Below are 14,145 nucleotides of genomic sequence, written 5' to 3' on the forward strand. Positions count from 1 at the left end.
AACCATGGAGACTCTTGTTGGGTATTTGTTAGTTTGGCCTTCGCAAGCATTCCCATGTTAGAAATGATCCCAAAGACAGTCTGGAGTCTGTTTATATCAAGTCCTTTTATTCTGATACCACAGAAATACCTTGTCACAATACAGGGGAGGGACACTGAAGTACCGCGAGTTCTCACAGAGCACGGGAGGACGGCACACAATTCACAAGGTCATGTGGAGGACTCGTTACAACTGTAAACTTGTTTGTTTGACTTTGTACAGCACTCTTCCCCCTCAAATAAAGGAGAGAGGGAAAGAGAGGGAAGGGAAAGCAAAAACAAGACATGGAAGCTAGAGGAAAAGATGGAGATGGCCACTACTCCTCAGGGTACCCCACTTGGAGAGGAGCCGATTTGACCCCAGAGGCTGAATGAGACTTGTGCGCACACACATGAACGCACGCGCACACACACACACACACACACATACACACACACTCATGTACACATGCTTACACATACAGTATCTCACGACTTCTATGGCTCTCCAGTGCCACCCGGTGCATACGGTAGCAGGGTGCTGGCACCCAGGGAGACAGAGATGGCATCTCTAAGGAGTTTCTGTTGATTAGATCTGTCCCTCCGACCCTGTTGGAGTCCATGATGACAAATATTTACAGCATGGGAGGAGAAGGGCTAATAGGACTGTACTCTCATGGCAAAGGACCTGCCTGGGAAAACAACTCGTGGGCTCCAGAAAACAGGCCAGAATTGCTGCCCTGGTTGCTCTCTCACTGTGGGCCCTGAGACCATTTGCCATGCCCAAGAAATAGAAAGGTGATGACAGGAGGACTGTCACTGTGACGTGAGTGTTGAGGCCGTGGATGCGCAGAGGAGGGTACCCTCGCTTATGACGCTGAGAGGAGAAAATGGAGGTGGTCTGGACTCTACCCAGAGACTTCTTAAACACTTGGAGATGGCACCCATTGCTTACTGTGTCCTACAGCTGCAAATGCTGGTCCCCAAGCCTCTGGCTGTCATAGCCCTAGAGTCAACGCAAGAGCCAGGATACCCATGACCTAGAAGACTGCTGCAGCCATATTCACAAAGGGACAAAGATCTGTCCTGTGGGTGCAGCCAGGGATAGAGTAGCAGATATCAGAAATGTCCAACTCAGAATCTGGCCAGAAAAGAAATTTGCTGAGAAGTTAATACTTTAGAGCCTAGGAGGGCTGCCAGAGGTTGACCTGTGGATATCCTGCCTGCTCTCAGCTGCTGGTCTAATCCCTTGACTACAAGTGGAAGCGGATACTGCCATGACCCCAAGTGTCTAAACACTGGGCACATCCCGTACAGACCTGGGCCTCTGTGGCTCGAGTTCCTCAATGAGGGTCTTCTTCAGCCCTTGCTCAGATGGCCTCATACAGCCCAGGTCCGATCTCTGAGATGTTCCATAGCATGAAGAAAGCCAAATCCTGAGAACTCGGGGTCTTAAGTCTAACACAGCTTAAACTGTCCCATCTGCAGCTGCCAAAGGTGGGATGGGATCCCGCTCTAAAGGACTGGTAGGCCATGTGAGAAAGCATGAGGAATGTGGACCCCTGAGAAATGCATGGTGTGCACCGGAGCACGCTGGAGGCAGTCAGACTTCAAGGGCTAGGCAGCTACTGTCCGCCCTCCCCCAGTGGAGGAGATGCCGACAACAGTGGAAATCTTACGCTTTGGAGGAAAAGGAGGCAAGCCCTGAGAGGGTTACACAGGCTCTTCAGGAAATTCTGCTTTCGAGAAACCCTCTGATCTCAGTCTGAAGCTGTTATTTATGTCGTTCTGGATGATATTTTTAACCACAGAGGCTGTAGCCAGCTCTTCCTGGGCACCCTATGACCCCTGGATCTATGCCAGATTTCTTGGGTCAGCCCTTTGAGTCTCCTCACCACTCAGGAGAGGCATAGAGCAGGTTCAGTCAAGACCTAGGGATCCTAGGGCACAGCCAGGATCCCTTGGCTTCTGCCTCTCCACAGATGTAGCCCAGCTTTCCCCTTGAGGAGTGCCCCACTGGGAAGGGGTGAGCAGACGCCTCTGCCTCAGGCCTGGGATAGGAGGGAAGAATGATGTACAAGTAGAAGTCCTACAGCAGCAAACCCACAGAATGTCCACACGCGTGCATCCTGTGCGGGCTCCTATCTCTGTCTAGTCTGAGGTTTGTTTTTTTATTTGCTATTGTGGACAGATAGAAACTGCAAGGTGCAGGGGGGGCCTCACTGCCCGCCCCATGGCCTGGGGCAGGTCTTTACCAGCGTGTGCTGAAGTCAGGGGAGAACTGCTCCTAGAGGAGAGGTTTGGAGGCAAAAAGAACTCCACGCAGGAGGGTCGAGCATTTAAAATGAATGAAATCGTGCAAAGAAGCTGCGAGCTGTGCATGCTCCACTGCGAGACAGGCGGCGACTCACCTGGCAGCAGCGAGTCCTGCCACAGGTCAAACATGCCACAGACTTAGAATTTGCGCACGCGCACACGCTCACATTCACACACACTCATGCTCTTGCTTTCTCACACATACACACACACACACACAGTGAGAACAAGGATTGCGTTGGGGTGGTGATATGAGCAGATCTACCCAGTTTCTCAACTGCGTGTTTGCAATTAACTCCTTATATGTAACATGGAATTTATTAAATATTAACAGTTGTCTTTGAGGGTTTATATTTCATTGCATAGAACATTAGAGATGAGACTTGTGGCTGTGCCCGAGATGAAGGGAAGCCTCCAAGGGAAGGGCTTCGGGGAGGCATGCAGCCCAGTCCACCAGGTGAATGGACGATGTCACCCTCCCCTGACCCCACAGGGCTCTGAGCCTTTCCCTTGCCGGCGCAGAAGCCCTGCCTCCTCTGCCCTGAGCACACCCACTGCTGATGGCTTAAGAAGGACTGGAATTGCACAGTAAACAGGCGGGCTGAGGGGCCTCCCTAGACCTCGCCCTGGGTTTGTGCTCTTGGTGGCCTGCTGCCCGCTATTGCTTCATAATCAACATTTCTCCCTGTGCTGAGCAGGGGCAGAGCAGAGAGGAAACCAAACCATCAGTCACAAGGTGGAGGAGGGGAGAGACAAAGGGATAGAAGCAAAGGAAAAAAAAGGGGGAGAGAAAAAAAAATAACAAAAAGAAATGTTCATGAGGTATACATGTAAATCAAACTGGAATGATTAAGGCTGTTGTTGAAATCAAAAGAAATCCCCAGGTGTACAGATGAGGAGCCGAGGAGCCGGCTGGTCGAGATGATGGCGGTGCTTCTGGGATACTCACAATGGCTGGGGGGATGGCTTTAAGATGATGGCAGGCATGCCTAGTTATGCTGCCATCCACGGGCTGGGAGACGCCTCAGCCGGTGCCCACGCTGCTTTTCGGTGCTATGGCCTCTTATTTCAGCAATGAGACAGTGTTAGGTCCTAATGTTTGTAAAGTTCTCCCAAACCCATGCTGGCCATGTGGAGGTCTGCTCCAGTGTCACCCAGAGGGCAGGGTGAAGGGGGCAAGGCCTTATGGCCACAGAGGGATCCGGGCCAGCTGGAATGTGAAGGAATCGGAGCCCAGGGACCCCAGCCCTCAGTCAAAGCCCCTCTCCAAGGCTGTGGAAAAAACTTCTGGCATCTTAGAGGGAGGGCAATGTGCACCCAAACTCTGTGTATAACGCATTGGAAGCCTGGTTGGCCAGGCCACAGGAGGCTGCCGGAAGAGCAGGAGACAGCCACAGCAGCATCCGAGTTCTGGTGAGGGCTCCTCTCTCCCAAGGGCGACTGGCCTGAGAAAGGCAGAGTCTCTGGAAAGACATGAAAGTTCCCCCAAGCCTATGGTCCCACTGGTCCAGCAGATGCTTCACCTAGGTAGTTGCTGTTAGAAAACATCCCATGCACTGCTGAGGCCTGTCTGCTGTGGCCCACCTGGTGGGAATCTTTGGGCCAAGGGTTTGCCAGATTGTAGATGCTTTGAAAAAAGAAGGAGAGAAGGAGGGAAGAAAGAAGGATATGTATATACTATATACATACACACACACACGTATAAACATAAATATAATTTTTTTGTCAATAACCATAGGCATAGTTTCCCACCCTCCTCACATTGCTCTCAGGCTGCCATGTACAATGGTCAGGTCCCTCTTCATTCTGTTCTAATCAAGGCATTGAGGGGTTAGTATTTGTGCAAGTTAGAGATGACTGAAGGAAGGACTTGGAGAAGGAAGAAGCGAATCCCCAGGAAAAGACCTCCCTTCTTTCTCTCCCATTTGAGACAATAGGGTGTTCACTAGATTCCAAATTTAAGGTGACACTAGGGTGATCCTCCTGCCTCAGCCTATGGAGTAGCTGGGACCACAGGCCTGTGCCACCACATCCAACCTGACACTTCTTTTCTTTTTTCAGTGCTCGTGTGTGTGCACATGTGCTTGCACGCACAGGTCAGAGGGTGACCTGCAGAGCTGGTTTTCTCCTTCCACCATGCGTATTCTGGGATTCAAAGTCGGGTTGCCAGGCTTTGGCAGCAAGCGTCCTTACCCACTGAGCTACCTTGCTGGGCCCTTGGCATTTATTTTGTAAGAAAAGTCCCTTTTGTTTTTCTTGAGAGTGTAGGAAGCCAGGGATGGCAGCAGACATCCATCATCCTAGCCTTAAGCGACGGAGGCAGGAGGATCACTGCAAGCTCACGGTCAGCTTGACCTACATGTATTGAGTCACTGGCCAGTCAGTCCTTCAAAGGAGACCCGTCTCAAAAAGCCAAAAACAAGCGGGAAGATGAGGGGGACGGGGTTTTGTTTCAAAAGACAAGCCTGTCCCGGCTCATCCGGGGACGGACACGCAGAGCAGCTGTGGCCGCATGTTGGCACAGTGCTGGGAGCAGAGGGAGAGCTCACCTACACAGCCGTGGCTCAGTGGCCTGGCCGCACTGCAGCAGGACACGCGACCAAGCACACGCGTGCTGCCTTTCCTTGGCAGTTCTCTGGCCTGGCCCTGGCCCTGGGCCCTGGGCTGTCCGTCCCCACCTCCCCTGAGTGCCACTTGAGATTACACCAAGGAAATGTTCAGCTGAGAGGGAGGGCGGCGAGGTGTCCACCGCCCCACAGCTGGGAGGACTCTGGCAGGACTGTGGTTGCCGCCGCTGGCAGAAGGCCCAAGCTCTTTGGTCTACAGTGCCCACCCAAAATGGCTCCCCTCACCACTGCCCTCTGCTGTGGCTTCGCTGCGCTCATCTGTGCCTGTCCCAGAAGCTTACAGGTTCCTCGGAGTATCAGACGCTCTGCTGGCACGGGGCCTTTGCGTATCTTCAGCTCTGACTGCTTCAGAAACCCTGCTGCACAACACCTGCCGCCTTCGGAAATTCCTTTCAAAATGATTCTGAATTATTTTATTTATTTACTTACTTTTGCGGGTATTTTGTGATTTTTATTTTATTTTTTTTAAGATTTAAAAAAAAAAAAAATTATCTGCATATACACCTGCACGCCAGAAGAGGGCACCAGACCCCAGTATAGATGGTTGTGAGCCACCATGTGGTTGCTGGGAATTGAACTCAGAGCATGCTCCTCTCCGGGCCGTTTGTTTGTTTGTTTGTTTGTTTGTTTTTAAGACAGGGTTTCTTTGTGTAGCCCTGGCTGCCCTGGAACTTGGTTTGTAGACCAGGCTGGCCTCAAACTCACAGAGGTGGTTCTGCCTTTGCCTCCAAGTGCTGGGATCAAAGATGTATGTTACCATGCATGGCTAGATTTTTATTCTGAAACTTATTGGTTCTTTGTTTCCCTTAATGGACTGCTGACTTGAAAGGGCAGGAACTTGGTTTTGATTCCTATTGTGTCCCTGGTGTCTAAAACAGGGCTCGGCACATATCTGGGGCTTGACAAGCATTTGTTGGATAAACGGATGAAAGACTGAGCCCTTTCAGCACCTAAAAAGATGCTCCCAAAAAGACGGCCTGTGCTCTTCTCTACCACGAGCAGGCATGCTCTAAGCCGGGGCACTCACTGCTCCAAGGTTCCCTTACAGTGACCTGCTTTCTGACTGCTGGCCCCCACCATGGCTGTTCACATATCTCTATACTCTTAACCCTAGAGTGGGAAAAAAAAAGAGCAGGAGATGACAGGCCTCGAGGAGACAGAGGGATAGGTAATTCCTGGCTGTGCAAGGAACAGCTCCAACAGCTAGGCTGCTCTCCCTGATTCTGGATGAGGCATTTCCCCTTCTGTCCACAGAGGCAGGGCCAAGGCCAGGACCAGGGCAGGCTCCAAGAGGGAGCGTCCCATCTTCAGTCCTGGTAGCAAGGGCTCCTACCCTGAGTCTTCCTGCTCCCTTGCTGACCTAGAGTTGGGCTGCGACTAGCTGACCAGCCACTTTTTTTTTTGTCTGTGTTCTTTTTCTGTCTGTCTGTCTGTCTCCCCATTTCACCCACAATATAACCTGTGAATCCAAGAGTGTCCTGACTTCATGCCCAAAGCTGCTAAGTTCTTCTGGGTTCGGAGACACCAGCACTGGGTCTCCAATAAGAGCCATAGTCTGTCCCCCAGGATGACTTTGCACTCAGTGTCCAGAATACAGACCTGAAGCTGTAGGGGGACAACTGGCTTCGCTGGGTCCTTTCCCCAAGCATAGCTGACTCTTACCATCATGCCAGCCAGCACACTGCCTCTGAGGGCAGCTGCGAGGCCCATCCCAGCTGAAAGAAGCATACCAGGTCCTTTTTAGTCCACACTTTCAGGGACAGGGCCTTCTCCCACTTCTGCGCTTTATCTTAACCTGTCCTGACACTCACTGTTATACGCAGAGTCCAGAGCTGCGCCCAGGCCTTTGACTCCAGAGGTTTTTCCACAGCAATGAGACCATCTTTCTTCGGGTCTTCAGAAGCCTGTGGAACATTATAGAGGAACCCAAGATATCCCATCTGACAGCACGACAGAGGGGGCTGGGATGTGAGAAAGGCAAAGGGTCATTAACCCTGACTTCTTTTTGAAGGGGACCTTACTGAGCTGCCCCATGTCCTAGGCTCTGTGCAGTGTCCTTGTTCTGTCTCTTTCTCTCACACTCCCAGGACAGCACACTGTAGCTCTCACCATGCCATCCACTGACAACTAGATTCTTCCCAGAGAACTCCCCAACTCCCCACAAAGACCTAGTAACTCAGGCCTTTCCCAGCATGACAGGTACAGGTACTCACCCTTCTGGATACAATCACCAGAACGAGGAAAATTTTTTGCCAAAGGCAGAGACAGCTGTGACATAGAAAACAGAGAGAGAGAGAGAGAGAGAGAGAGAGAGATCAGAAACTGAGCCAGACTCCTACTCAGAGCCATTGGTTGCAAAAAGGCCCAACAGGCAAGGACTACCTAGAAAACACTGGGTACCAGCAGGTGGTCTGTGCTGCTAACTGGACCTGGAATCGTCCCAGGTCCCCAACCTCCAACAGAGAAGCACCCACCCAGTGAGGACCCGATTGCAGGCAGTGCATACCTTCTGTCAGCTTCCCAGCCTGCTCTGCTGCCCCACCGGGAAGGATTTTAGAGAATACACTCTCTCCCTCTGCCCCTGGCTGACCAGCAGGAGCTCCTGGGGTCCCCCCAGGCCTGGCTCCAGGCTTCACCCCTATAGGAAAGAAAGCATCATCATGAACAGCACTATGCTTGGTTGTTCGCAGTATGAGGGGAAGAGGGAACCTGAACACAGGTAACCTGTGACACAGAAGAAGGTGGAGGCTAGAGGAATAAAAACAGGAAGATGAGAGAGAGAAAGGCTGGGAGGAAACAGGAAATAAACAAAGAGAAGGCTCTGGCCCTTGCTCACTAGTGACTTCTAGGACACAGTTCCCTGGGCCTTCCTTGGCCCAGGCTCATGTTCTAGCAGGTCTGCAGCCTACTGGGATTAGTGAGAACATGCACTGGGTTGGGATGAGGCACAGGTGGTATAGAAAAAGATCAGTCTGAGAGTTTTGGGCGTAGCTCACCTGCAGGTCCAGGTCCCGGAGTTGGCTGGGCCTGAGGAGCCCGCCCCTGTTGGGGTGCTTTGGCTGCCGCTTTAGAGGCGCTTGCCTGCTCTGCACGTGGCTGCAACACAGAACCTGTAGCTGAGATTCTGCTCACCCCCACCCCTACCCTGAAACCACAGGGATATCCAAATTTCAATTGTTGCTTCTGCCCTAGGGGAGTCCGGGACCCATGCACAGGAGTGCTAACTCACCAGTCCTGCTGGCTGGGCCCCTGGGGCTGTGGTGGGGCCTGGCTGAGGTTTCCCTGCTGGCTGGCTGGCAGCAGGGGCTGAGCCCCTGGTGGCTGGCTGGCTCTGTTGCTGCAGCCGAGCCTGTGATGGTGGCGCCTGCTGGGGAGCTTGCTGCCCAAGACCTTGTTGCTGTTGCTGCTGCTGCTGCTGCTGCGGCAGCTGCTGCTGCTGCTGCTGTGGCTGTGGCTGGCGCGATGCTGCGCCGGAGGGCGTCTGCCTGGATGATGGTGGCTGCTGTGGTCCGGGGGCTGCCTGCCGACCTTGCATCTGGGGCTGTGCCTGGGCTTCTGGCTTTGGCTGCAGTGCGGGCCCAGAGTGGGCCTGCCGGGGGCCCTTCTTGCTGTCGGAGGCATGGTGGTATGACGACGGAGCACGGGATGGCTGTGAGTAATCAGCAGAGCTGGGGTACCCCGGCTGACCCTTCTTCTGCATGGCAGGGGCAGGGCTGGCCTGAGGGTGAGGCCGGGTCTCGTGGCGACCCATGTCCCGAGGATGTGGTTTGGCAGCACGCCGCCCCGGCTCCTCACCGGCATGGCGGCCTGAGTGCCTCCCGTGGTCACCATGGTGCCGGTGCTCCTTGGCTGAGGTATGGCGGCTTGGACCACCCTCATCATGAGGCCACAGGCCCTCCTCAGGGGGCTCGTCGTAGTCATGGTGGCTGTGCCTGGCAGGGCCTCGCTTTTGGGAGGAGGAGACTGCATGGCCCCCATGGTGCCTGAACCGGTCGGAGCGGGCCTCTCGGGGCTTATCAAACCAGTCTGTCTCCTCCTGGCCCAGGTGATACGCTTCAGAGACCAAGAACAGAACACCATCAACCCCTGGCTAGCCGTAGAGGAGACCTAGCTGAAGCCATGCAAGGGACCCACAGAGTGGACGCCACAGCCACAGGCAGGTCCCTAGGTCCCCACCCTCCAACAACCAGGGCACAGGTGGATCAGGCCGGGGCTGCCTGCAGCACAGCCCGCTGATGAGATGCCAAGACAGACACTGCTGGGACATCTTGGGGCCCAGGGGCCCCCGGGCAGGCAGACCCCCGGGCGCTGAGCATTTGCAGAAATCACCCCCAGCTGCCATTACCTTCGCTGTCAGAAACCACGCAGTGGGAGTCATCCAGGATGTAGCCCTCCTCACGCTTATACGCGTGGGCCCGAGGCCCATCCTTGACATGCTCCTGGACATCAGGCATGGAGTGGCTGGAGCAGAACTGCGGGCAGGTATCCCCGGGGGGAAGGGCGCCTCCTGCAGGGCGGGGCCGCCCCAAGGGGCTCACGGGGCTTTCCTCCTCCGAGGCCTGGCTCCTCATGGGGGGCCGGGCCCGGCCGTGGGCCATGCTCAGGGATGAGGGCTTGGGGCCGGCCTTCTGAAGTCGCTCCATGGCCTCCCGTTCCCGTTCGTACCCTTTGCCTCGGCTGCCGAAATCGTGGCTAGACAGCTTCTCCCCACTGTAGGCGGATGCCACGCGGGACCGGCCGCCGCCGCCGTACACGCGCTCATCTTCCTCCACCAGGTCCCGGCTGGACGCCCCGTAGTACCTCTGCTGCTCGTACACGTTCTTCTTGAGGCCATAGGTGATTTCATCCTGGAACTTTCTGCCCCGGGAGGTCAGGCTGCTGCTGACAGCGGGCGAGGGGTAGGAGGCCAGGTCGGACTCCACGTCCTTGGCCTCCTCGATAGGTGAGAACTTGGAGATCTTCTGCTCCAGGCCTTGCTTCCGGTGCTTGCTGCGCTTTGAGGGGATGGCGGCCGGGGCCAGGCTCTTGGAGGGATGCTTGGGCCCCACGGGCCCTGGGCCGTACTTGTCCGCCCGAGCCCCATGCCTATAGTCACTGTCACCGTAATAGGGGGTGCTGGCCGGCCGGCCGTTGCTCTCCATGCTCCGGTGATGGCCGGCTTTCCCACGGGGGTCATAGGAGTCCTCCTCGGATTCCTCCTCAGCTCTGCCATAGCAGCAGGGCAGCGCAGGCCCCTCAAGGCCAGCTGGCTCTCCGGGCTCCTTCCCGGGCCGCGCGCCGACTCCACCTGGCCCCAAAGGCTCCAGCCTTTGGCTCTCCGGGGCAGCGGGGGCGCTGTCCTTTGTCAGCTCGCTGATGTCATCAATCATCACATAGTTTCGAGGAACGTTCTGCTCCAGGCTGGTATAGTGGGAGTCGGAGGGATACGCAGGGGCTGGGCTCTGGCTCACAGCGCCTCGGTCACTGCCCCGGGGGTGCTCGGGGCCTTTGCCCGGCTCGTAGCTGCTGCTCACGGCTGGACCACTGTAGCTAGTGTCAGAGGGGGCCGAAGACACGGTTACAGCAGGGCTGGAGATCACCTCGTAATTGGTGGGCACCTTCTGCTCCAAGTCAGCTAGTGAGGCCTGACGGGGCTTCTGGTGGGGGGCACGGCTGTCAGCTTGGATTGGAAAGTGGGTGCTCTGCGTGGTTGGCATGGGTGCTGGGGCCGCATAATGGCCTGTGGGGTGGAAAGCCTGCTGGCTGGGCAGGCCAGCCTCCGCTGGATAGCTGGTTCCAGGGGGGAAAGCAGAAGCTGGGTACGTGCTAGGGCCAGTGTAGGTGGGGGCCTGGTGGGCTGGAAATCCGTTCTGAGTTGGTCCGCTTGCGCCCGCGGAGTACTGCGGGGCTGCAGGTGGGAACCGCGGCGGCTGCGGCTGTTGGAAGGCGGCAGGGCCCGAGGGCGTGGCGGGCACAGCAGCTGAGGCAGGGTAGTCCGCATACTGGCCCGCGGGCGTGGCACAGCCTTGCAGCCGCAGCTGGTTGAGCTCACTGTCAGACAGGTAGTCACGATGCTCGCCCAGGCCACGTAACGGTGGGTAGTCACGGCCGCCCCGGTCTTTGGCCAAAGACTCTTTGCGCTGGGTGATGCCCAGCTCTAGGTACTTGAGCTTGGCATCAATCTCCTTCTCCTCCTCATCCAGTTCCGCCTGCTTCTTGCGCAGCTTGGTGGACTCATGCTCCACCAGCCGCAGGTCCCGGTCCAGCTCCCGGAGCAGGCTGGCCTTGGTGGCAGGGACGGTGGTGGGCCCCGCCAGCCCTCGCTGCAGCAGACTGGCTGCGTACAGCTGTGAGGGCACCTGGCCAGCCAGGGGAAGGTGAGCTTCCTCTGGAGGGGGGCTGGGCAGGGTCCGCTTCACCTTGCGGACCAGGCCGTTGGGTGGCAGCGCCGACACCTGAGACAGAGGGAAGGGTGGGCAGCACTGAGACCCAAGCTGTGGAGACTGCGGAGGCACGGGGGAGAGGAGCCCACGTCTGGAGGTTCTTCGAGGCGGAAGCCGGGCTCCACACTGTTAAGGCCCTGCTTTACCAAGCAGCCTCGGGGTCTAGCCTGCCCACCCTCTGGTCTTGGCTTCTCTGCCATGAAGGGAAGGCCTGTGGTCATTTTACAGTTCTTTCCAATGCTCTGGGCAATAGGTAGGTGGTGGTGAGGGTCAGACTGCTTTCTGTGTTGCACGCAGCAGCTTTGGAAAGCGCCGTGCTTCTCCAGGGCCTCCTGCCGCTGAGGTGAGGGGGAGAGAGCTCTGGCTCTAAGCTTCGGACCTAGCACCCTGCGGGAGCTGAGGGCAGTGGGCATCAGGGAAAGGGGCAGAGTGGCACAGGGTGCTAGCCCCACCGGGCTCCTCTAAGCACAGGCTCACAGGAAGGGGCACCGGCTCACCGTGCCAGCCGTTTACAGGCTCGGGGCTACGCCTCCTGCTTCACTCCTCTCCGGGGCGCCACGCCGCTCAGCTTTCTGCCCACCTTCCTCTAATTCCCCTGCACAACCCTCGGCCAACCTAAGCTCCGCCTGTGGCCCAGCTCCCAGCATCCCGAGTCCCCCTATCAGCCAACCTCTCTGCAGCAGCACAGCTTCCTGCTCAAGGTTCCCCTGAGACGCCCTCCACAGCTCCTACTTGCTCCAGAGACTCTGCATTGGCCTGAAGGCCCATGCCGATGGAGCGCTCACCCCGGAGTCCCTTAACCCCCACTTCCCAACCTTCCCAGGCCGCCCCAGACTTCTGCACTTCATTTGCCACCCAAATCCACCAGATACACTGGAGACTGACACCGAAGTTCTTTTGACCTTGCCAAACAGCGACAGACAGAAAGCCCCACCTTCTACGGACGTCCCAAAAGAAAATGACAGTGTGACCTCGAGGCGGGCTTTTAGTGGCGCACAGTCAGTTTTTGAACTCCTCCTCATCTGCCTTTTCGTATTGATGGGACACCCCTAGTGCCCATCAATAGCCCGGCCCTACACGGCCAGCCTGCGGGACCTGTGCGCTTGCCTCTTTGACCTGCCCTCTCTGCCTGCCCTACCAGGGCCGTTCCACTACCAACCTCCGCAACCATCACCTCCGCAAGCCCCCGCCAAAGCTCCGCTTTTCTCTGCAGATACTCCTCACAGCACTTCCGGCTGCTGCCTCCGAGACCGCTTCCTTTGGCCTCTCAGCCCACACTGTAACCTGGGAACTCTGAAATCTTGTTCTGTTTCACCTCTCAAAACCTTCCAGGACTTGAGGAAAAGCCGACCCTCCTCAACCACACACTGACCCTCCCGATCTGCAGCTCTTCCCCCAGCAGCAGCCCGAGGCCAGGCTCTCTCTCATGGTTCTAACACACGACTGGAAAGCGAAGCCTAGACAAGGAGCCCGCACTGTCCCGGGGGAAGCGACAGGTCGAGGAGCAGAGTTACTGAGGAGAGCGGGACGGGGAACTCAATGGAGTGCAGAACGTACCCTCAGCTCTCCAGGATGGGGCTCGAGTGTCAGGCCGCAGGCTTGGGCCTGCAGCGGGCAGGGACGCCCACCTGGAGACGTGAAGTGGGGAATAAATAAGGCTTGGAGCGGCAAGTGCCTGGACTGGAGGTGAGAACGGAAGAGGCCTGACAGGAGGTGACGGAGCTGGGCTAGGTACGGGTGGGTGGTGAAAGGGACAGGGCTGTGGAGAGGCTGAGGTTTCTGGTGACGTGTCTGGGTGGCTGCTGTGGGGCCCATGTGTGTCTGTACTGGTTCGGGCTGGCCTCGCTGGGGCTGTGGGCTCTGTCCGGTGTGCACTGAGGAGCTCTGCTCCTCGACCCCTGCCAGAGGGGACTCCACTCCCACCCCAGAAGAAACCCCTCCCCTCTGGGGGCCCTCGGGCTAGAAATAGACCCCTGTCCCACCCTGGACCAGCCCCTGTGCCCATACCTGGCTACCTAGTCCCCCCTGGTGCTGGTAGAGGGAGAATCTCTCTTTGGCGGACTCCTCGGCCGTGGGGCTCAGGGGCTTAGGGTCAGACAGGGACCGCTGCAGGGTCTTCATGGGGCGAGGCAGGGTCTGCTGGTGAAGAGCGCTGTCGGCCAGGAAGTGCTTCTGGGGGCTCACGTGGGCCTTGTTCAGCCTCTCGCTGGAAGCGAACGAGGTGTCCAGGAGGCGGTGTGGGGACAGGGGCGACACTGGCGAGTAGAGCACTTGCGGAGACTTGGGAGGCTGGCGGCCCACGAGCTGTGACAGGGACTCCACGGGCAGGTGGGCCTGGTACCCGATCTCCAGGGGGTCCGGCTTCTTCTTCTCAAATCTGCCGAGCGGTCCCGGGCTTACTATCTGGATGCCGGGTAGGTAGGGGCTGATGGCGGTCGGTCCTACGAGCTGCGGCCCAGCCACACCCTGGGCCTGCCCATCCGGCTCGGTCTGGCAGGCCAGGCTCTCCCCGCGCCCGGTCTTCTCGGGTGCGGATATGTACCTGACGATCTCCACCTTGGGGTCGGTGGCGGCCGTGATGTGGATGGCGGGGGACACCCTGGGCAGCTGCTCGGGCTCCGTCTGCACGGAGCAGTCGCTGATGGTCTGGATGCCCACGCTGCTCACGGCCCTGGCGGCGGCGGCGGCGGCGGCCGGGGCGCCGGCGTCGTGCTTGCCGTCGGGGCCGGCGTCGGTGTCGCCCGACCGACGAGATCGGGAGTA

The 14,145-nt window shown here is 57.3% G+C and overlaps 1 protein-coding gene across 1 annotated transcript in view; it reads right to left on the reverse strand.

Annotated features, from left to right (window-relative positions):
* Positions 1-828: 828 nt before the first annotated feature.
* Positions 829-14,145, reverse strand: part of Bsn (bassoon presynaptic cytomatrix protein) — a 91,355-nt gene continuing 78,038 nt past the window's right edge. The window contains exons 6-13 of the mRNA XM_055629517.1: positions 13,390-14,144; positions 9,306-11,394; positions 8,190-9,013; positions 7,957-8,056; positions 7,467-7,598; positions 7,174-7,228; positions 6,772-6,864; positions 829-3,960 (exon numbers count right to left, since the gene is read on the reverse strand). Of these exons, the coding sequence (XP_055485492.1) occupies positions 7,188-7,228; positions 7,467-7,598; positions 7,957-8,056; positions 8,190-9,013; positions 9,306-11,394; positions 13,390-14,144 (3,941 nt within the window). The 3' untranslated portion in view covers positions 829-3,960; positions 6,772-6,864; positions 7,174-7,187. The remainder of the gene's footprint in view (positions 3,961-6,771; positions 6,865-7,173; positions 7,229-7,466; positions 7,599-7,956; positions 8,057-8,189; positions 9,014-9,305; positions 11,395-13,389; position 14,145) is intronic.

This window comes from Psammomys obesus, unplaced genomic scaffold, assembly GCF_907164565.1.
Source record: "Psammomys obesus unplaced genomic scaffold, mPsaObe1.curated_primary_1811, whole genome shotgun sequence".
NCBI classification, from domain to species: Eukaryota; Metazoa; Chordata; class Mammalia; order Rodentia; family Muridae; genus Psammomys; species Psammomys obesus.